General features: G+C 49.2%; 1 protein-coding gene across 2 annotated transcripts in view; it reads left to right on the top strand.

The window, feature by feature from the left end:
- Positions 1-8,266: 8,266 nt before the first annotated feature.
- Positions 8,267-22,946, top strand: part of MTCL1 (microtubule crosslinking factor 1) — a 125,854-nt gene continuing 111,174 nt past the window's right edge. For both annotated transcript variants that reach the window (XM_022551340.3, XM_030764279.2), the window contains exons 1-3: positions 8,267-9,561; positions 19,079-19,303; positions 20,390-20,548. In XM_022551340.3, coding sequence (XP_022407048.2) covers positions 8,512-9,561; positions 19,079-19,303; positions 20,390-20,548 — 1,434 coding nt within the window. In that variant the 5' untranslated portion in view covers positions 8,267-8,511. The remainder of the gene's footprint in view (positions 9,562-19,078; positions 19,304-20,389; positions 20,549-22,946) is intronic.

Raw genomic sequence — 22,946 nt, 5'->3', positions numbered from 1 at the left:
TCAGATATGTGAAGCTGGGACATACACTAAAGCTTCAGTTCAACCCTCTAACTTGGTAGATTAGGCCTTGAAGGCCCAGGAAGACTGAGCTCTTTTGTCCAAGGTATCTGAACAAACCGCTGTGCCCAGGCATAGAACCCACATCGTTGTATCTCCTCGTTCCTAAAATGAGCTTGACGGTAATTTTATAAGAATTAATAATGAAACTGTATTTTATGTGTGATTTTCTTCTGGGGGGGTGCGCCATGCTATGCCGCTTGGGGGAATCTTAGTTTCCCAACCAGGGACTGAACCTGGGCCCTCAGCAGTGAAAGTGTGGAGTCCTAACCACTGGACCACCAGGGAATTCCCTTGTGTGTGTTGTCTTAAACAGTATCCCATCTTCTGTATTAATCAGGAAATGTATGCCCTAAGTACTGTCTGCTATGAAACCTACAAATGCCTGTTCTATTTCTGCTTTCCATGTGAACCTACTCTTATTTTGTATGGAAAGATGAGCATTGAAGTTGGGCAGGAACCCCAGAGTCAGCAGGAGGAAGTAGTTATTGGCCTCATATCTCCTTTTCTGTTCTGAAGGGTTGTAAGTCTGTAAGTAGAGAAATAAATAATGGTGAATTACAATAAAACAAGAAATGCCATGCATTTCAGAACCTGCATGAGGAAATGAGCGATGTTCTAAGTTAAAGCGGTGACAACATAACCTATTAATTTCCCTGAATTTTTTCAGAGTCCACAGGCTGCCGATCCGGAAAGATACAGTACTTTGCTGAGTTTTCCTTTTTAAAATTTTATTATTATTATTTTGGCCACGCCGAGGTAGCATGTGGGATCTTAGTTCCCCAACCAGGGATCGAGTCCACGTCCCCTGCATTGGGAGTGCGGAGTCTTAACCACTAGACCACCAGGGAAGTCCCGAGTTTTACTTTTCTCAGCAATATGTTTTCCATGCGCATCAAGCTGTGAATCCCACAATCGTTTTTTAAAAATAATTTTACAAATTTTAGCAGTTATGTTGTAAGAGGAAAGAAGTCTGAATTTTTAATTTCAAGTTTAGCAAACATGCAAAAGCTTGCATAATGAAACACTGCTTCCTTTAATGAAAGGACACGTCTTAGAATCTCCAACCTCCTCTTCCTCCCCCCCAGGGGACACTTCTAGATTCAGTTTTCTTCCTGTGGGGGAAGGGATGTCATCCCAACACCCACCACGAGGGGGCACCCTCCACAATACCTCATCTCTTTCTGGGCAGGAGCCCCGGTTCCCTGCAAGGGCAGCACATCGCCCCACCTTTTCTTACAAATGCCATTTCCTTTCGTGAAATGAGAATCAGTTAGTGTGTGAACATCTCCCCAAAACATGTATTTTTAAAAAATCAATACAATGCTCTGATAGTAATATAAAGGAGAAATAATAAGAAAGTTATTTATAACAAAATAATATGTATTTAACATATAAAGCTTACAAATATACTAGAAAATATATACAATGAAGTACTCAGATCTTATACATAGAGACAACTGCAAAAATGCAGACAAATACAGGTGTTATACTGATGACTCAAATATTTTGAGTGGCACTGCCATCAATGACGAAATGATCAAAGATGAAAAACTCATTGCAGGGATTCCCAGGTGGCGCAGTGGTTGAGAATCCGCCTGCCAATGGAGGGGACACGGGTTCGAGCCCTGGTCTGGGAAGGTCTCACATGCCGCGGAGCAAGTAAGCCCGTGCGCCACAACTACTGAGCCTGCGCTTTAGAGCCCATGAGCCACAACTACTGGAGCCCGCGCGCCTAGAGCCCATGTTCCGCAACAAGAGAAGCCACCGCAACGAGATGCCCGCGCACCGCAACGGAGAGTAACCCGCGCTCGCCGCAACTAGAGAAAACCCACGCAGCAATGAAGACCCAACACAGCCAAAAATAAATAAATTAATTAATTTTTAAAAAAACACAACAACTCATTGCAAATCTCCAAATAAAATGAAGTCCAGTCTTGATTTCTATTGCAGCTGCATGCCTTAAAAAAATCCAGTATATAGTAAAACAAACTAAAAAAACTAAAAAAAAAATTATATGTAAAAGTGTTGTGTTTAGGTGTGAAACCGTGCTATAGATTGAATGTTGTGTCCCCCCAAAATTCATGTTAAGTCCTAATGCCCAAGGTGATGGTATTAGGCGGTGGGGCCTTTGGGAAGTGATTAGCTCATGATGGTGGAGGCTGCGTGGCTGGGATTAGTGCCCTTATAAAAGAGGCCCCAGAGAGATCCTTTGCCCCTTCTGCCAGGTGAGGACATGAGATGTTGGTCTGTAACCCAGAAGTGGGTGCTCTCCAGAATTTGACCTTGCTGGTGCCTTGAGCTCAAACTTCCGGCCTCCAGAACTGTGAGAAATAAATGTCTGTTGTTTATAAGCCAGCCATTCTGTGGGATTCTGTTATAGCAGCCCGACTGGACTAAGTTAAACAGTTACGTTCTAGGCTCAGATGATGGTAAGCAAAAAAATTTTTTTTTTACCCTCATGAATGTTTCAGGAGCACATTTGGAAGTTGTGCAGCGTATGGGGCGATTCTCTGGGGTTATTGCAAAACATCCAGCATCCCTGACTCCCCTCCTAAATTCAGCTAGTGCTCCCCAACCCAGTTTTTGCAACAACAGAAAATACCATAACAAACTTCCCAAATGCTCCAAGAGGGAGCTCCCTCCTCATAAAGAACCACTGCTCACAAACAAAGAGCCCCCTTGCCACCATCTAGCCCCTTCCTCTGGGTTCTTGGATCAGAGAGACACCACTTAAGACTGGCTCTAGGACAGGCCTGGACTTTGTGACATTGTCTACAGCTGGGGCTTCACTGGCTAAACCTTTATCGTGGTCTCTGCATTTCTTATCCGCCAGAATCTCATACCAAAATTGGAAGGACTCTCAAACAGAACCAGGAGGAAATGACAAGCCTGTGATGCTTGGAGCTGTGTTTGAAACACTAACTCAGGGCTTCTCGGGTGTGGTCAGAGGGTCATCAGCATCAAAAGTACTTGTTAAAAGTTCAGGCTGGGGCTTCCCTGGTGGCGCAGTGGTTGAGAGTCCGCCTGCTGATGCAGGGGACACGGGTTCGTGCCCCGGTCTGGGAGGATCCCACATGCCGCGGAGCGGCTGGGCCCGTGAGCCATGGCCGCTGAGCCTGCGCGTCCGGAGCCTGTGCTCCGCAACGGGAGAGGCCACAGCAGTGAGAGGCCCGCGTACTGCAAAAGTTCAGATTGGGGCGCCACTCCACACCTTTGAAATCAGAGCTCCAGGGCGTGTGGCCATAGAACCTGCATTTGTAACAAGCTCCCCAGGTGCTTCTGGTGCCCTCAAGATTTTTGAGCCTCTGAAGCCATCATCATGACCACCACCATGCCATATACAGGGGCCAGTCTGGCCATGTGAAGGGGTCTGTGGGCCCTTGTAGGATTGGCCTACATCAAGTCCCACGTGACATTTTGGCAGTAACCCTGCAGGGGCAGCTGGGAGGCACCTGCACCCCACGAGGGCCACCTGACTTCCGGCTGTCCCTTTTCAACCCCACCTTTCCTGAAGCACCAAAAACTAGCCCACTCTGTTAAAAGTCTCTTCTTTCCACTCTTTTCAAAGAGGATGACTTCTTCTGACTTAGACCAGGAATGATTTCATATTCTAAAGTGCCTTTGTGTTAAAATAAGGGAAATAACTGGAAAATAGATAAGTACTGTGGACAAGGTTTTCAGGGTGCAGAAGTTCTGCAAAGAACTCTGTCGTCCAGAGGCAGTCATGTTTTTCCCCTCTATGAGTCAAACAAGAAGAAAAAAATCTGTTTCGCTTTATATAACCGTACAGACACAGACTAGATTTGTAACTCACTCTAAGTTTGCTTTGCTCACATTTTAAACTATTGGAGATTGCTCCACTGGTATTAAATCATAGTGATGATGTTGATGATAATTCTTTACCCACGGCCACACAGAGTGCAAGTGACTTAGGCGGGATTTGCCCCAGATCTGCCTGGTGGCAAAATCTCAGCTCTTGTTACTGTAGCACGCTGCTCTTTGACAAGGCTGTGGATACAGTCATAGCAAATTACTCCTTTTTTTAGAAAAAAAATTAAATATTTATTTAATCCGAATTTTCTCTTTATTTTTCAGTGAATATTTGTAATATATTTTCTTTTCAGTTATACATATTCATATATATATTCATTCTTTTTCAGATTCTTTTCCCTTATAGGTTATTACAGAATACTGAGTATATCCCTGTGCTATATAGTAGGTCCTTGTTGGTTATCTATTTTATATGTAGTAGTGTCTGTATGTTAACCCCATGCTCCTAATTTATCTCCCCAAACTACTCTTCACACCAGTGCTGCATGCAGGCCCTAGACAGGCACTGCAGTGCAGGGACTGGTTATGGGCTGGGGGGATCAAGGGCCGAACAGGGGCAGTGACGTCACCCACAGATTTGCAGCCCCAGGAAGCCAGGACAATCCTTGACTGAGAGGCTTGTGAGAAGATGAAGTTACCGGTAGGAGCAGGTCATCTGGGGAAAGCTGGAACCCCAACAGGCCAGTCCACAGAGGAGACCCAGCCGCTCAGAAGCCACTTGAGGCACAGAGAGAGGATAAGAAATCCCCTGATTTCTTCCTTGCTGTTACCTTCCAATCTCCTGACCGCACCTCTCAGAGGCCAAACCCAATCAGCAAACCCAGGAGCCCAGCAAGCCCACCTTTGTGGGTTGTTCCCTGGCTACACAGAGCAGGGGGCAGGGTCTGAGGGCAGACAGACCCGAACAGCCACACCCACACTGGATTTTGTTGTTGTTTTCCAGAACAAAGCACTTTAAGGCTCCTTTAAATAGCAAACCCCTAATGCCTTAAGACTAAGTTGATTTAACAAGAACAAAACGTTATTTAAAAATCATCTGTGACTTTAAAAACATCTATGATGCAAGCAGGTATCTGGTACACCTGTAACACCTGTAACGCACTGACTGCTGGGAACAAAGGAAGCATTCCTGGACACCGCCTTGCCAAGGTCCAATGGAAACAATTGCCAGGCTAATCGTTCAGAGGATAAAGTTTGTTTGACTTACTAGCTGAGGGAAAGGAAGCTGGCGACAAAGAGTATGGTCACCTGGCTGATATTCTTGGAAGACTAGCTTACCGAAACATTTTTGAGCTGGTCTTTTGCATGATTAGATGCGGTGTGACGAGCTGGCAAGCTTGTGCTAAGAGTCCTGGACATAATTCTCGAGAAATGTGAGGGTGTCGGGGACGTCTGTGTCTCTGGAAGGTCGAGGAGAAGGTCCCAGAGTTCCAGGGGGCTGTGGTCTGGGGACTGATGGCGGCCACTTTCTGATTAATCACTGGGCATCAGGGAGAGTTAGAGCGCCCTCTAGGGAGAGCTGGATGGGCCTGGCGTGGGAGCAGGGCACCTGTCAGCCTTTCTGTTCTGCACTGTTGTCACCACCTGTGTCCTTTTTCTCCAAATACCCCATGATAGATGGCTGTGGTCTTATTAGCTATTGCGTCACTGATGACTTTGTCCCGCACTTTTTTTTTTTTTTTTGCGGTACGCGGACCTCTCACTGTTGTGGCCTCTCCCGTTGCGGAGCACAGGCTCCAAACGCGCAGGCCCAGCGGCCATGGCTCACGGGCCCAGCCGCTCCGCGGCATGTGGGATCTTCCCGGACCGGGGCACTAACCCGTGTCCCCTGCATCAGCAGGCGGACTCTCAACCACTGCGCCACCAGGGAAGCCCTGTCCCGCACTTTTTGAAGGAGGTGGCTAAGTAGGGTGATTTAAGGTTAAGATCACAGACTTTGGAGTCTATGTTTTCCCCTTTTTTTTAACATTTTATTTATTTTTTATGTACATAAATTTTTATTGAAGTATAGTTGATTTACCATGTTGTGTTAGTTTCAGGTGTACAGCACAGTGATTCAGTTATACATATAGATATATTCTTTTTCAGATTCTTTTCCCTTACAGGTTCTATTTTTCCTTTTATCTTCAAAAATCTGTCCCCTTTTCTCTATTCCTACTACCACTGCCTTCATCTGCGCTTTTGGCCGCAGCTGCTAACTGCTCCCTGTCACCTGCCTCCTCCTCCTTGCTGCTGTGGCCAGTGGGATCCTCCTAAGTAGAGATCAGTCATGCTCAGCATCCTCGAAGGCTCCCCTAGCCTCGAGGATAATGTCCCACCTACCTGGGTACTCACCTACTAGACCAGCCCATCCTTCCGGGGTCAGGGTCCGTGCCGACCCCAGCAACTTGTAAGCACTGCCCGCCTTTGCCTCCCAGCAAAGCCAAGTCTAGACGGCAGGCTGGCCCTTATTCCTCTGAGTATTGCCCACCATCCTGTTACTGAGTCCAAGTTTGTACTGCTCGCTGCACAACCGGCCAATAAATCCAGAGGTGAGCTGTTGGGGCAAGGAGTAGCAACTTTATTCAGAAAGCCAGCAGGCCACAATGCAGGGGACACAGGTTCGGGCCCTGAGCCGGGAAGATCCCACATGCCTCGGAGCAGCTAAGCCCATGCGCCACAACTACTGAGCCTGCGCTCTAGAGCCCTCGAGCCACAACTATTGAATCCTGTGCGCCTAGAAACCGTGCTCTGCAACAAGAGAAGCCACCGCAATGAGAAGCCTGTGCACTGCAACGGAATAGTAGCCCTTGCGTGCCGCAACTAGAGAAAGCCCACGCACAGCGACGAAGACCCAACACAGCCCCCCAAAATAAAAATAAATAAATAAATCTTAAAAAAAAAAAAGCCAGCAGGCCAGGAAATGGTGGCCTAATGTCCCAAAGAGACATCTTCTCCAAGTTACAATTCAGGATTCTTTTATACTGAAAGGGGAAGGAGATAGAGTCGTGTTTCTGGCCAAACTTGGAGGGGAATGTGTTAATTTCTTCCTTCCTGCAGCCATTCACAGGTGGGCCTGGTCAGGAGGTTTCCTGTGAGCTTAACAAAGGTGTTTTAGCTTAAAGCTCATTCCCTGGGAGGTGGGGTTCCCAGAGATGGGCGGGTCATTATGTATAATTTAAGCTTATAGGCAACATCGCTTTAGTGATTAATTTGTAATAGGACACGAAGGTTCTTTTCTATTACAAACCAACACCTGGGACAAAAGCTGCACTCAGTGATATAGAACTGCACTTTACAGCTTACACAGTGTTTTCTCATCCTTGCTGAGTCACTCCCCACACTCAGGTGGAGGCATTTTCTAATTATACAGAGGCTTGAAAAGGTCCGTGAGCCAGGCTAGAATCTCCTGTGGTCGAAGCGGCGCTCAAGCTCCGGGTTCTCCGAGGGGACAGCATGTAGGACTGAACACTGCACAGACTCGGGCATGAGTCCCAGCCAGCGTGCACTGGCTGCGGCACTGACTTCACCTCCCGCATCCATGTCCTCATCCTTCAAGTAGACAGAAGTAATTCGTAGTCGGGTTTGTTATGAGGATGAAATGAAACAATGCCGCTGCCTGAGTTGCTGGAGTGTCTAACAGGGCCTGGCTTGCAGCCGACACTAAATGTGAGTTCCCTTTCTGACGCCAAACTTGGCGAGATGCTTCTCCTACTCCAACAGCGGCTCCTCCTCTGAGCTCCAGAGGCCACTGGGGTGCCAACTCTTGAGCCCCGTGCGCCTTTGGACCCGATAGGTGGCTGCGTCGGGTCCCAGCACTCCTTAAAGGAGGGTGGAGACTTCGGCCCTGAGGGAGAGGACGGTGGGGTGGAACTAAGGGGCCGTGGGAGGCCGGCCTGGATGCGGGGGCCTGTGGGGCGGCGTTGTTCCGCGGAGGGGACGCCGACGCCCCGAGAGTGCACCCCACATTGGGGCCCAGGCACCCTCCCGGACCTCCAGGTTGCCGCCACCCCGGGGGGCAGCGCCCGCCCCCCCAGTTCACCTCTGCCCCTTCCCCCTCCCTTCCCAACTCCCGTACTGCCTCCCCGGCCGCCAAAAGCACGAGGGTCCCAGGGCGGAGAGGGCCGGGGGCCACAGCCGGCGCGCAGTCCGGGAGCGCAGCCCCGCCCCCATCGCGGCGCCGGCTGGCGGGAGGCGGGACATGCGCACCGGGCGGCGGGCCCGCGCTGGGAGGGGGGCGCGGGCCCGAGCGGGCGGTGCTGCGGGGAGCGGGCTGGGCGGGGAGCGAGGCGCGGGAGCGGGGAGCGCGCCGCCAGCGTCGCTGCCGCTGGACTAGGGCGGGTGTGCGAGCCCGGCGCGCCGCGCGCAGAGGATGCGAGCGGCAGGGAGCCGCCGCGCCGCCGCGCCCGGAGAACGCGAACGCGGGTGACCTCAGCCGGAGGAGAGCCGGGAGACGGAGGCCGCGAGCCCCGCGGGGATCCTCGAGGCCGGGGTGTGGGGGACGGCGGCGGCGCGGGAGTGCGAGGCGCACACCGGGCGGGGCTGGCGGACAGTGATGAGCGGGCGCGCGGGGAGGCTGCACGCCGCCGCCGCCCGGAGCATCCGCCGCCTGAGCTGCTGCTCGCGGCCCGGGCCCCGGCCATGGAGACGCTGAATGGCCCCGCGGCCGGCGGCGCCCCAGATGCGAAGCCGCAGCCGCCCGGCCAGCACCACCGCCACCACTATCTCCACCCGCTGGCCGAGCGAAGGCGGCTGCACCGCGCGCCCTCGCCCGCCAGACCGTTTCTCAAGGACCTGCACGGCCGGCCCGCGGCCCCCGGCCCGGCCGCCCCTTCCTCGGGCCGAGCCCCGGCGCCCGCCGCTCCGCGCTCGCCCAGCCTCGCAGGCAAGGCGCCGCCCTCGCCGGGGCCCCCGGCCGCGCCCGGCCGCGTCTCCCGGCGCAGCGGCGGCGCCCCCGGCGCGAAGGACAAGCCGCCGCCGGGCGCCGGGGCCAGAGCAGCGGGCGGCGCCAAGGCCGCTCCGGGCCCCAGGAAGGCGGCGCGCGCGGCGCCCGCCGAGCCGCTGCCCCGGGTCGGGAAGCCGCCGCCCGGGGCCGAGCCGCTGCCCGCCGCTGCCAAGGGCCGCAAAGCCAAACGCGGCTCCGGTGTGGTCCCCGTCCGCGCCTCCGGCCCCCGGGTTCCCATCGTCCCGGTCCCCGCCGTGATCCTCGCCGTGACCCCCGCGGCCGGCTCCCCGGCCCCCGGCTCGCGCATCAGCCACACCGACAGCAGCTCCGATCTCTCCGACTGTCCCTCCGACCCCCTGTCCGACGAGCAGCGCCTGATCCCCGCCGCCAGCAGCGACGCCGAGTCCGGCACAGGCTCCAGCGACCGGGAACCCCTGCGGGGAGCCCCCACGACGAGCCCCGCGGCTCGGGGGGCGCCTACGGGCAGCTCCGAGCCCCTCCCGCTCCTCGCCGCGCCCCCCGCCGCCTGCCTCGGGGGTCGGAGCAGCCCGAGCGGGGTCCCCGCGGGGTCCCCGGGGCCCGGCGTGGCGGAGGATGCCGGGGGGTGCGCTCCGCCAGAGCGAACGGTCCCCGGGAACCCCAAGGAGCACGGCCCGGGCGAGCAGCCCCGGCTGGTACCGGCGGCGGCGGCGGAGGAGCTGCTGCGGGAGATGGAGGAGCTGCGCTCGGAGAACGACTATCTCAAGGTGCGCAGCCCGCCCCGCCGCCGGTGGCCCGGAGGCGACCCCACGTCTGGGTGCGGGCTGGAACCCGCGAGCCCCGCCTCCCGGTCCCGAAAGCGCTTTCTCCTGCTGTCGTTCACTTTCCTGTCCCCCGCACACACCAGGCGCTGGGAACTGGAGCCAAAACTTCTGGAAGGAGCAGCAAGACCTGTGGGTCCGGGCTGCTTTTCAACCCACTTAGCTTGTTTCTAGAAGTCTTGCTGCTTTCCGCGGATGCCTCTGCCCCTGTTGATGCTGCGTTGATTATAGAGTGTCGGCTCTGGTCACTTTTTGGATGTGCAGTCGACCCCCAGACCCCTAGCTTGTGGGAGCGGGTTTTCCCCAGCCGAAAGGCTCTGGGCCGGGCTCCGTGGGAGGAGAGTGGGGTTCGGAGGGTGTGGTGGCCCAGGCTGCAGACTCGCCTGCCGCTTCTCCCAGTTACAGAAAGCCGGGCGCCCTCCGTGTCTCCCCCGGGGCTCACAGAGCAGACAGAGGGCCTCGGCGTTTCCAGTGATAAACCTGCAGTTTAGGAGTGTCTTGAGTGCGGCCTGCGTGGAGGGACCACTGTGTCCTGCTGGCCGGTCCTTTGTAACGTCCACCACCTGGGTTTTCCGTGTCAGGAGAGGCCACTTGATGCCCTGCTCACGCTGGGGCACTTTCGAGGGAATCGCAGCCTCTGCGTCCTATCTGAGCACTTGGCGGCGGGGCCCGCTCTAAGAGGCTTCTGGGTCCTGTGAGCTTTGGGGCACAAGTCTGACTCCATCTTTTCCAGGAGGAGGAGGGCTGGCGCTGCAGGAAAGAGGATTTAGGCAGTGTTGGGGGTGGGGGTAGGTCACCTGAAAGTAAGGAGGGCTGTCCTGAAAGCAATTGTTTTAATTTATTGTGATACGCAGGTTGGTAAATAGCTCCACCGGTGTAAATCTCCTGTTTCTGTTAAGACAGTTAAATATATGTTTGCTCCGAAACCTCCTTTATCAGTGGGTTTTGTGATTTGCCCTGTGTTCTCAGCAAATGCTGACGGTCCCTGATGGAGGCCAAGTGTTGGCTGGTGGGACCAAGGATGTGAGCTTTTAAGGTGCTTGGCGGTGAAGTGTGCAGTTCAGACTGGGATCAGAGCAGTGAACTGCTGAGTATTCCTAAACTCCGGCTGTAGAAGCTGCTCTAACTCACCGAGCCCGGTGGTTATTTTATCCTGTTCAAAGAGGCAGAGGAGGAGAGCGGTGGGGAAAGAGAGCAGATGGAGACTTGGAGTAAGATGTTTCAAATAGTGCATTTTTTTTTTTCTTAATTCATTTATTTATTTATTTTTGGCTGCGTTGGGTCTTCGTTGCTGCGCGGGGGCTTTCTCTAGTTGTGGCGAGCGGGGGCTACTCTTCGTTGTGGTGCTTGGGCTTCTCATTGCAGTGGCTTCTCTTGTGGAGCACGGGCTCTAGGCGCACGGGCTCGGTAGTTCTGGCTCGCGGGCTCTAGGGCGCAGGCTCAGTGGTTGTGGTTCACCGGCTTAGTTGCTCCGCGGCATGTGGGATCTTCCCGGACCAGGGCACAAACCCGTGTCCCCTGCATTGGCAGGCAGATTCTTAACCATTGTGCCTCCAGGGAAGTCCCTGTCACTGACTCTTGTGTAATAGACAACAGAGTGAAATTCAGAGGTGTGGAAGAGAAAGAGCCACGGTATCATGTGTAACTCTGTTGTGAAATCAGCACTTTTGTAAATTTGCCCTGGAAGTAAGCTCCCTGAGGACAAGAAAGATGATCTTATTGAATTTTGTAGCCTCGGCTCTTAGCCTAATCCCTGACCCACAGCGTTTCTGATTGAATGATGTTTATCCAAATCATGACAGCTAAGTAACAGAAAATTAAGGGTTTTAAAATTTTTTTGAAAAGAGGTTTTCTCATTATATCTTTGATGTTAAGGTAGGCAGTCATTTCGGGGTTCATTCCTAGATGACTGGTTATTTGCTTTATTTTTTCATGTTAGATTCTCAGTGAAGGAAATAGGTGTCTGGCCCTGGCACCTAACCTGATGTATTTGATATTTCAGTGAATCTCACAGCAACATAGGTATCATTGTTATATTTATCATAACCCCAATTTCACAGACAGGGATGCTGAGAGCTGAGAAAACTTAGTGACTTGCCCAAGGTCATCCAGCTAGTAAGCGATGCAGCTTGTATTTTCCCTGCCCCCAGACCTCTGTTCTTTCCCTGCTCCAGGCTGCAACCCTATTTCCATGAAGGCTCCTTTTCTGAGCACACGCTTGCCTTAGAGTTTATTAGCTCAAAGTGTTCCCAGCGTTTAGCTTTCCTAGGGGCCCTCTTTTTAGGTGAAAGGGCCACCAAGAACACCTCTCCACTAGCCTGTGGACAAATGGTCCCATAAACCCCACTGACAATGTTTAATTTGTGGGAAATGTCAGTTGCCATTTCCTGTGGAGAAAAGGTCACGGCCGACCATTTATGATGCCTGAATCCATCTCCCAGCCTTTCCTCTGACAGGAGAGAAGCGGAGATAGAGGAGGTCTGGGGAGGCTAGGAAGTCAGAAGAATGATCACCAACACATAGTGTGAGTTACATGATTGGCTATTCAAAGCTTAAATGACAGTAGTTCAATGTGGGAAAGAAAGACAACAACCCTGCTAGACTTTTCTAAAGGCCAGCGAGCCCACCCGCTTGTGCAAAATGGGGCTGGGAGCATCAGTGACCTCCTGGGCAATGACTTTTGCTGTAGGCCTGCTTGGCACGTGAGGTTTAGAGTGTGTGCGTTATAAGCCCAAACGTCTCTTTTTGTTGCTCTTGTCCTCACTGGTACTTCTTTTGATGGTAGATAAAAGCGAGCCCGTGACCTAATGCTTTCTTAGGGAATGCTGCCCAGAACTCTCGCGATTAGAAAGGAGACTCCACCCAGAAATTTTCCTCTGATATATTGTGGAGGATGGTGACCACAAGTACTACAAGCTTTCCTGAGCCAGTTCTGCCACCATTACTGTATAAGACGGTTTCTGAGCTAGAATGACCTAAGAGTAATCCAAGCAGAAAACTAAGGCCTCAGAACTGTAGGAGGATGTGTTGCTGATCAGGAAATTTGAGGGGAATTCTCTTGGTTTTTACCAGCCTGCTGTATTTTCTTAAAAATCAACTGTCAACAGAGAAGTGCCCCCTTCTGTGGTGTGGAGCTGTACGGGGCCACCCCTGACCCTGCTTTCCTGCTGTCATCCCAGGGCAACGTGGTGACTAGGTGAGAAGTGCATAATTGATCCGGGTAGCTGGCTTTTTGTCTGAAAGCACAGTCAGAAAAGCCCGCTTGGCCCTTGACCGCTGATGAACTCACATGTGTTCCGAAGGCTTCAGGAATTAAGGTGCGAGATTGAGTTCAGTTATCGAAAGACATTTGCTTCTTTCTCAGACCAGCCCCAGGCCCATGTTAGTGATGCGGGCGTCCACGAAACCCTGCTGGAGTGTTCCTTGCCCACCGCCACTGCGATTTTGCTCGATTGCTCCAAGACAGTCAGACAAGCCCTAGAGCTCCTTGTGAACATATTAATTATGTTCCCTGTTTTCACAGGCTTTTCAGGAGGGTTTTAATCGCTTTGAGTTTATTGGCCTATTTTGAAAATGCTTCTCGCGTTACTGGGGATGCTCGCACGACACCATTCCCCCTGCCCTCAAATAGTGTACCCCAAAGTGCCCGTGTCCTGTGGGGCCCGCGAGGTCAGTGGGGGAAGGGCTGCTGAGTTTGCTCTGCCTTTTCAGTTACTTCAGAAGAATTATTTCTGGTTAAAACAAAAGTCAGCGCTAGCTACAGAGCAGGTACTATTGGATTCTTGGAGAGGAGTGATTTCTTAGGGAGACCGCTGGTGAGGCCATTTGGGTTGAGAGGTTGCAGTGCGTCAGCGCCGATCCAGCCTCACCATCCTGCGTCTCACTTGGAGTCTTTGGAGTTTCAAGGTCTGAAAGGATTTGGTTAAATCTGCCTGCTCAGAGCCCAGATGCTCAGCCGCCTGGAAAGGGTGGAGGTGGGGTGGACACGGAGGCAGGAATAAACAGTTCTGAGCATGAGGCGCTTCAGCCCCTCCCTCCCTCCCCGGCCCCGGGCCCTCCTCCCTTCTTCTGGAAGGTTAAAGCAGACAGTATCCCTATTCTTTCCTGACCTTCTGCTTTCCACACCCACTCTTTATTCAGCCTTCAAAGCGGCAGTAATCACCTTAGGTGGCAAGATCATGTAGACCAGGGAACACAGGGCTGTCGCTGCTGGATGAACTGTGCTTGGGAAACACTGGGAAGGGTCCCTGAGCCTTCTGAGTCTCAGCTGGGACTCTGCAGAGAGTTCCATTGTCCGGAGGGAAGCGAGGTGGATTCATTGTATATTACAACAGAGGATAAGGTCTGTAACTCCCAGAAGAGGGAATTATTGCAACAGTAGCCAGCTGTGACTGCCCTCACTGTCTAAGTTGGGTCTATTTAGGGAGGGGTGATTAAAATAGGACTAGTTATTGATTTCAGGTTGTTTAAAGGCGATTAAGATCTGGTAAGATTGGCAGTATAATCAAGAGTTTTCAACCGCTTTTACCGTGTGGATTTGGTTTTTATATTGGTGGATAAAACTACCTGCAAAGAGGTTTTCGTTGAAATTTTAATCTTGGTTTATTCTAGTGCACACATGGTACATTATTTCTCGAATTTGATATGTGTCCAATAGATGTAAAATAACGTTTGATTGTTATCTGCAGGCAAAGGGGAGTAGTTGGGGAACTTCCCACTACATCAAGATTTCATTTTACATACGAAATTTGAAAAGTATATTTAGTTAAAACTAAATTAGCTTTTCACTGTGATAATGATCTAACATTTGAGTATCTGACAGACCTAATATTAATTCAATATAAAACTTGATTAAGGGCAGTTTTTTCTTAATATCTATATTAAAAAACAACAATTTTCCACTTTTACTTTGTGTAAATGTTGTCTGCCAGAAACATTATATGTTCTGCTTGACTTGGTTTTTTTTTTAAGCATTTAAGTGGCAGACATCTTTAAGGTTCTTTAATGTTTTCTAAATTAGAGCATGGTGTCAGAAAATTAATGTAATGTTAGTTTGAAAATCACTCTCGTCATGACCCGAATCGGAATAATCACAGTTTTGGCTTTTCAAATGTCTGCTGCTAGCTTACGTGGTTCATAATTCGCTTTTCTTCGAACTTCTTTTCATTGAACCTGAAAATTGCTTTTTTCAAGGCTCTATGAAAAGAGCTGGAACCCTGGCCTCGTCCCATCTCTGCTACAGGCTAGTGTTGGGAAGCATTTAAACTTTTAGAATTTCAGTGTCCTCATTTTAAAAACGGGGGTATTGATACCTTTTCTGCATATTATAATACTTTCGTGAGGACCAAGTGTGAAAATAAGTATGCCTGCACGTTGACAATGTCAAGGTCTAAATGTTAGCTTGTTTTTATTATTTTACACCGACGGTGGACTTCTAAAAATATGATTTAAAGCTTATTGTTTCATTTGTCCTGGTTGTTGCAGATAATTTCTAGCACTTACCGGAAAGAGCATGTGTATGGAACCAGACAGCCTGGGTTTGTAGCTGGGCTTCCATTTATTAGCTGAGAGGATTTGGATGTGTTTACCGGCTTGGGTTTTGCCTCCTTGTCTGTCAAATGGGGGCCGTGTGTCCCTGGCAGGGTTATTTTAGGCTTAGTAATGAAGGTAAAGTGCTTAATAAAGGATGCCTTCTGTTCTACAGATTTAGATAAAATGAGGTACAAAAGCAGTGATTCAAATACATGCAATTATGGTCTCCCCCTAATTTTCTTTTCAATGCAACTAATGTTAGTGATTATTTATGCCAAAAAATATTAGCTGTTTACATGTGGCCTACTCGGTGATCTGGAGGTGTGGGTTCGTCTAGCCCCGGAACAGACTTTTTCAGCCTGCAGCGGGGGTGTAGGCGTCCGTAGAACGTAGCCAGCGTTTAACATTGGGCCGATGAGGGCCTCCCCCAACCCCATGCCACCCCCATTACGAAGTCTGAAAACCAGAGAACATTTTTTACCTGCAAGTCGTATCATGCCTTTTTATGGCTATGTCACATTTTAAAACTCGTGTTTGAATAATAGATCATTTCAAGCATTAATGACTTGATGAGCTTTCTAGAAGGAAAAGCAATCGTAAACAGTTCCTTCCGTAAATGGAATGCCCAGCACCACTGGATATTTGTATGTGTACATACGTATAATGATTATTGCCTGTATTGAACTATTTTTTATTAGTTACCCAGTGTAACAATTAACTTTTAACTGTATTCAGACGTGTGTAGAGATGAGGCTCTTTCTCAAAGTCAGATCAGGTTCACAGATGGGATCTGAGTGAAGCTTGACCTCGATTTTGAAGATTCAGGACTAATTCTCTACTTTTTTTTTTTTTTTTTGGCGGTACGCGGGCCTCTCACTGTTGTGGCCTCTCCCGTTGCAGAGCACAGGCTCAGTGGCCATGGCTCACGGGCCCAGCCGCTCCGCGGCATGTGGGATCTTCCCAGACTGGGGCACGAACCCGTGTCCCCTGCATCGGCAGGCGGACTCTCAACCGCTGCGCCACCAGGGAAGCCCTAACTCTCTACTCTTTATGGGAGGATGGCATGCACAGGCCTGTTTTGAAGCTTGCAGCCGGTAGTTGGTCTCCTCCAGCGTGGGTTGGGTCAAGGGCACAGCTTCCATGGCTCAGTGCAGTGATCAGGCATCAGGAACAACCTCTTTGCTGCAGTTTGAAAGGACCTTCCTTAAATAGGTGGGTTCTCCAGGCACCTGAAGAGCCCAGCCTGTCCATTCTCTTCATGGATGTTCCAGTGACCGGCCTCTGTGCTCGGCCCAGTAACTCCCAGTGCCAACAAATTTTCCTACCAGGAACAAGATTGACAGGAAGAGATCTCCACGAGGAAAAAAACAGCAGTGAAACTTGCTTTTCCATCGTAACATTTTCAACATTAAGATCTAACTTTCTTAAGACACATGAGAACATCTTATATTTTTAATGAGGCTGTCATCACTGGTACAGAAATTCTGTAAGAACACGTAGCAGATGAGAACAAAAACGTTTTTATTCGTTTGACTACTAGGAATGTTGGTAAAGCTTTCCCCTTTGACATCCGTTCTCCTTGGTGGTCCGTTGAAACAGGCTCCACTTGGAGTCATGGTCAACTGAGTAGGTAATGCTCTTGGTCAGGTGGTGTGGACAGAGTGGGAGAACCTACAGACTGGGGCTTGGGGGAATGAGGTGCCACGTCTGTGCCCTTTCCCATATAGGTGATGGCTGCACACAGGTGGGGTTGGCTGGACAATTGTTTTCACCCTGTTGGTGCCAGTCTGTATTTTTCCACAGTTTCCCAATTCGTTTGTTACACTTCTTGGACCTAATCTTACCCAGGGTAGGATACTCTTCTAGGAGATTCCTTTCTAGTCAACTTCTTGTCTACCTGAGGCTCTGGTGTTAGGAAACTCATGTTCTTTATTGTAAATAAATCCCTGGGTTTAAGAATAAATGCAGGATTAGTAAGGGTGATCAGACTCCAGGAACAAACTGAATAGGGTGAGAGCTGACAGGTTAGGGTGTCCACGTTTGGGAGAGTGTTTCCCTTGAGCCTCAGTATTAATTGAGCAAAACAAATGGGAATAGGGAATTCTCTGGCGGTCCAGTGGTTAGGACTCCTAATGTTCACTGCCGAGGGACCGGAGAACTAAGATCCCACAAGCTGCGTGGTGTGGCAAAAAAAAAAAACAAAACGATGAACAAGTGTACCCTAATCTGGAGACATTTATGCCATCAATTATCAAACTAATCAAGACAGTTCTAGAATGCTTTTCTTAATCTCCCGCCTTCCAAATTGCTCCTTGTTGAAGTCTTTATAATAGAATTTATATCTCATTACGTGCTGCGGCTGTGTCTATGGGTTTGGGAAGAATTTTCCAGGACCAGACTGCAAGACTGGAACAAAGCCAGTGTGCGCGGATGTCTGGTTTGGGTCCTGTTTAGGATTTGGTCTTTCTAGGTGTTGACCGAGGTTCATGGGTAGTCATTCCACAAATATTTATTGAGGGCCTGCCGTGTGGCTCACGCTGCCCTGGACACTGGGAGACACCAGGTGTCTGCCCTCCTGGCGCTTACCTTCCTGGGCGGGCGACACATGATGAACAGGAAGAAACATAGATAACATGAGGTGGCGGGAGGGGCAGGGCCTGGACTAGAGACTGGGGGGGTGGGGGATGGCAGGGGGTGGCATTGTGTGCCTTCCAAGTTGTGTGACCGTGTGACTGAGCTCCGCAAAGAGCTGGGGAGGCTATAACAGGTGAAAGGCCTCCAGCTGCCTGGACCCTGTGGAAGCAACAGGGTGGCAGGGAAGGGAGGGGGTAGCATGCAGGTGCTGGGGAGGACCTGGAAGAACTTTCTCTGTGATGTGGAGCCCCCTGGAGGGCATGAGTAGGGGGAGGAGGTCTGAGTTACTTATGAAAAGGGTAGGTCTGGGTGGAGCCTGAGCTATAGAGGGGAAGCGGGGCACCCAGGTGACGGATGGGCTTACCTCTGTAAGTCTTACCTGTGGCTCTCTTGAGAGGGATAGAGGCGGGAGAGCCGCAGGTATTTGGACTTTGAGCTGACAGCACTGCATTGGCTGTGGCCTGGCATGTGGCGGGGAGGGAGCCAGGAATAACTCCTGGGTTTCTCCTGTACCCACGTGTCTTCATGTTGACACTAGAGTGGAGTGGAGATGGGAAATGCAGGGCAGACGAATGGGAAAAAAACAGCGCACGAGGTTTTATCTTTATTTTTTTTAACATCTTTATTGGAGTATAATTGCTTTAGAATGGTGTGTTAGTGTCTGCTGTATAACAAAGTGAATCAGCTATACATATACATATATCCCCATATCTCCTCCCTCTTGCCTCTCCCTCCCACCCTCCCTATCCCACCCCTCTAGGTGGTCACAGAGCACTGAGCTGATCTCCCGGTTTTATCTTTAGAATCATTAGTCAAGACAGAATTTTAGGGACATTTGCAGGTATGTTATAATTCCCAGACAATTCAGTTATGACCCCATTAAAGTCTGTGTTCTTTGCAGGCAGTGTCTGTCTTACTGCCTAGATTGTGTCTTAGAGATGCGGGTTTAGGTCAGCGTTTGGTTTGAATCTAAAGGTTTAATTATCTGCAGAGATGACTTCGTTTATGGTGATGATTATGTAAGGAAAGATTGGGAGCAGGATAAATGCTGAGAGCCTGCAATGCATAATCCATGCTCGTTTTTGGCTTCTGGATCTATAAGATCTGAACAGACATCTGGTGATAATTGTCTTGCGTGAGAATTTCCAGAGTCCCTGTGTCGTATCACACAGTTGCGGCCAGAAGCCGACAGGTAACTGTGCAGAAGGTTCACAGTATCGCAGAGCAGGGGTGGATGGATGACTCCATCCTTTCTGATGGACCTGGCTTCTCAATTTCCTCTGTCTGGCTTGTGTAGGATGAGTTGGATGAACTCCGTGCTGAAATGGAAGAGATGAGAGACAGTTACTTAGAGGAAGATGTTTACCAGCTGCAGGAGCTTCGGCGGGAACTGGACCGCGCCAATAAAAACTGCCGAATCCTGCAGTACCGCCTCAGAAAGGCTGAGCAGAAGAGCCTGAAGGTGGCAGAGACCGGGCAGGTGGATGGCGAGCTCATCCGAAGTCTGGAGCAGGACTTAAAGGTGAGTGAGCGGGGGCTTCCCTGGTGGCGCAGTGGTTGAGAGTCCGCCTGCCGATGCAGGGGACACGGGTTCGTGCCCCGGTCCGGGAAGATCCCACATGCTGCAGAGCGGCTGGGCCCGTGGGCCATGACCGCTGAGCCTGAGCGTCTGGAAAAAAAAGTTGGTCATAGCCACTTAAATTTTTTTTTTTTGGTTATTTAAGTTTCTAGGATGCAGAAAACCTGAAAGTACCATAACCCAAGTAAGACTTGTAGTGGTGATTTAACTGAAAGAGAAATAGGAACATAACTAATTGTCTAAAGTGTCTTTGAGAATCGTTGGTGGAAGTGGGAATGAGGTGAAGAAATCCCAGACTTTATTCCATTTGTCCTCTCCACCATGGCTTCTCTCCTGCCCCAATTATCAAATCATTTATCTAGAGATGAATTATGTATAATGTCCTCCTTATTAGACGAGTCCTTAGGAAATCTCATTTAGCCTTTCATTATAATAACAGAAAGAATCTTTGGAACTATCAAATTTATAAACCACTAACAAAATGTCATTCAGTGTGATAAAAAGGTGATTTATATTTCTCTCACAAAAATCTCCTTCTTTATTTCCTTTTATAAAGTAAAAGTGTTTAACTGCCTTTAGCATTCAAATATTTTACCAGAGTAGACAATTTAAAACTTGACTACATGAAACATCTACTGCGTATGGAATTACTTCATTTGTTTTTTTTAAGCAGGTAGGTTTTGTATTATTTTGGGGAACAGAAATGTTTATTTTTTTGGTGATGATGGTGATGATTTTTAACTTGTCATTTAAAGCATGTGCTCCTGGGATATTGCTATTCTAGAAGGAGCAGGGCCTTGCAAAGTGGCTTTTAATCCAGATGAATGTCATATTTTCCCTTAATGTGGATTTCATGTTTCAAACTCATACCTTCCCCCTTTAAAGCTAGGCTTGTTAATATTGCCAGGGTCTTTGCTCTTTGGTGTAATATAATATTCCTTAATGATTCTGCCTCTGAAGTTGTTTGGAGGTACCCTTAGCACGCAGAAAGCTTCCCATCCTGATGACGGTCTCTGTGGGTTGATGCAGGTGGCCAAAGATGTGTCGGTCAGGTTGCACCATGAACTTGAAACTGTGGAGGAAAAGAGAGCTAAAGCTGAAGATGAGAATGAAGCTCTACGACAACAGATGATTGAAGTGGAGATATCCAAACAGGCCCTCCAAAACGAGCTGGAGAGGCTGAAGGAGGTAAATCGGACATGGACGGGGATTTGCCCCTTGGGTTGAATTGGGAGGGACTTGGGACTCCAAGCGTCCTATTCTTTCTTACCATGGTCTAAGGCGGGTCGGCCAGCAACGGTTTGTATGGCCTGGGAACTAAAAATGGTTTTTACATTTTTCATAGCATTGTTGGGGGTGGGGGGGAAAAACCACACAGAAAATAAACCTGAAAAAGCAAAGATGATGATGTGACGGAGGCTGTCTTGCTTGCAAAGCCTGAAATATTTGCTCTCCGGCCCTTTACGGAAAAAGGCTTGTTGAACCCCGCTGTAAAGCTGTTTTTTATAATTTCCATTCCGATGGGCTGGCCGTTAATTCCCTTTATGGGTCCAAGCGAGGTATATTATTACTAGAACACAAAATAAGGCGGTAGCATGTTTCTCGAGAGCCTTCTCTTCCAGTGAGCTGGAAAATGTTACGCTTGTTCATTACCCTGTGTCAGCAGATGGTGGGTGTGTGCTGCCTGTGTCTGTTATTCAGCCAATATGATTTATTTATTTATTTAACATCTTTATTGGAGTATAATTGCTTTACAATGTGTTAGTTTCTGCTTTATAACAAAGTAAATCAGCTATACATATACATACATCCCCATATCTCCTCCCTCTTGCATCTCCCTCCCACCCTCCCTATCCCACCCCTCTAGGTGGTCACAAAGCCCCGAGCTGATCTCCTGGTGCTATGAGGCTGCTGCCCACTAGCTATCTATTTTACATTTGGTAGTGTATATATGTCCATGCCACTGTCTCACTTCGTCACAGCTTACCCTTCCCCCTCCCCATGTCCTCAAGTCCATTCTCTAGTAGGTCTGTGTCTTTATTCCCGTCTAACCCCTAGGTTCTTCATGACATTTTTTTTCTTAGATTCCATATATATGTGTTACCATACGGTATTTGTTTTTCTCTTTCTGACTTACTTCACTCTGTATGACAGACTCTAGGTCCATCCACCTCACTACAAATAACTCAGTTTTGTTTCTTTTTATGGCTGAGTAATATTCCATTGTATATATTGCCACATCTTCTTTATCCATTCATCTGTCGATGGACACTTAAGTCGCTTCCATGTCCTGGCTATTGTAAATAGAGCTGCAGTGAACATTTTGGTACATGACTCTTTTTGAATTATGGTTTTCTCAGGGTATATGCCCAGTAATGGGATTGCTGGGTCATATGGTAGTTCTACTTTTACTTTTTTAAAGAACCTCCATACTGTTTTCCATAATGGCTGTATCAGTTTACATTCCCACCAACAGTGCAAGAGGGTTCCATTTTTTTTTTTTAATAAATTTATTTTATTTATTTTTGGCTGTGTTAGGTCTCTGTTGCTGTGTGCGGGTTTTCTCTAGTTGTGGTGAGTGGAGGCTACTCTTTGTTGTGGTGCATGGGCTTCTCACTGCGGTGGCCTTTCTTGTTGTGGAGCATGGGCTCTAGGCACGCAGGCCTCAGTAGTTGCAGCACGTGGGCTCGGCCATTGTGGCTCGCGGGCTCTAGAGCGCAGTATCAGTAGTTGTGACACATGGACTCAGCCGCTCTGCGGCATGTGGGATCTTCGCAGACCAGGGCTCAAACCCCTGTCCCCTGCACTGGCAGGTGGACTTCTAACCACTGCGCCACCAGGGAAGCCCAAGGGTTCCCTTTTTTCCACACCCTGTCCAGCATTTATTGTTTGTAGATTTTTTGATGATGGCCATTCTGACCTGTGTGAGGTGATACCTCATTGTGGTTTTGATTTGCATTTCTCTAATGATTAGTGATGTTGAGCATCCTTTAATGTGTTTGTTGGCAATCTGTGTATCTTCTTTGGAGAAATGTCTGTTTAGGTCTTCTGCCCATTTTTGGATTGGGTTGTTTGTTTTTTGTTTTTTTTTTTTTGATACTGAGCTGCATGAGCTGCTTGTAAATTTTGGAGATTAATCCTTTGTCAGTTGCTTCATTTGCAAATATTTTCTCCCATTCTGAGGGTTGTCTTTTCATCTTGTTTATGGTTTCCTTTGCTGTGCAAAAGCTTTTAAGTCTCATTAGGTCCCATTTATTTAGTTTTGTTTTTATTTCCATTTCTCTAGGAGGTGGGTCAAAAAGGATCTTGCTGTGATTTATGTCCTAGAGTGTTCTGCCTATGTTTTCCTCTAAGAGTTTTATAGTGTCTGGCCTTACATTTAGGTCTTTAATCCATTTTGAGTTTATTTTTGTACATGGTGTTAGGGAGTATTCTAATTTCATTCTTTTACATGGAGCTGTCCAGTTTTCCCAGCACCACTTATTGAAGAGGCTGTCTTTTCTCCATTGTATATTCTTTCCCCCTTTATCAAAAATAAGGTGACCATATGTGCATGGGTTTATCTCTGGGCTTTCTATCCTGTTCC

The sequence above is a fragment of the Delphinapterus leucas genome, chromosome 14, assembly GCF_059928025.1.
Source record: "Delphinapterus leucas isolate spDelLeu-1000000601 "Yukka" chromosome 14, BTC_Dleu_Yukka2, whole genome shotgun sequence".
NCBI lineage: Eukaryota > Metazoa > Chordata > Mammalia > Artiodactyla > Monodontidae > Delphinapterus > Delphinapterus leucas.
Note: the sequence above shows the minus strand (reverse complement) of the source record. Positions and strands in the feature narration are given on the sequence as shown.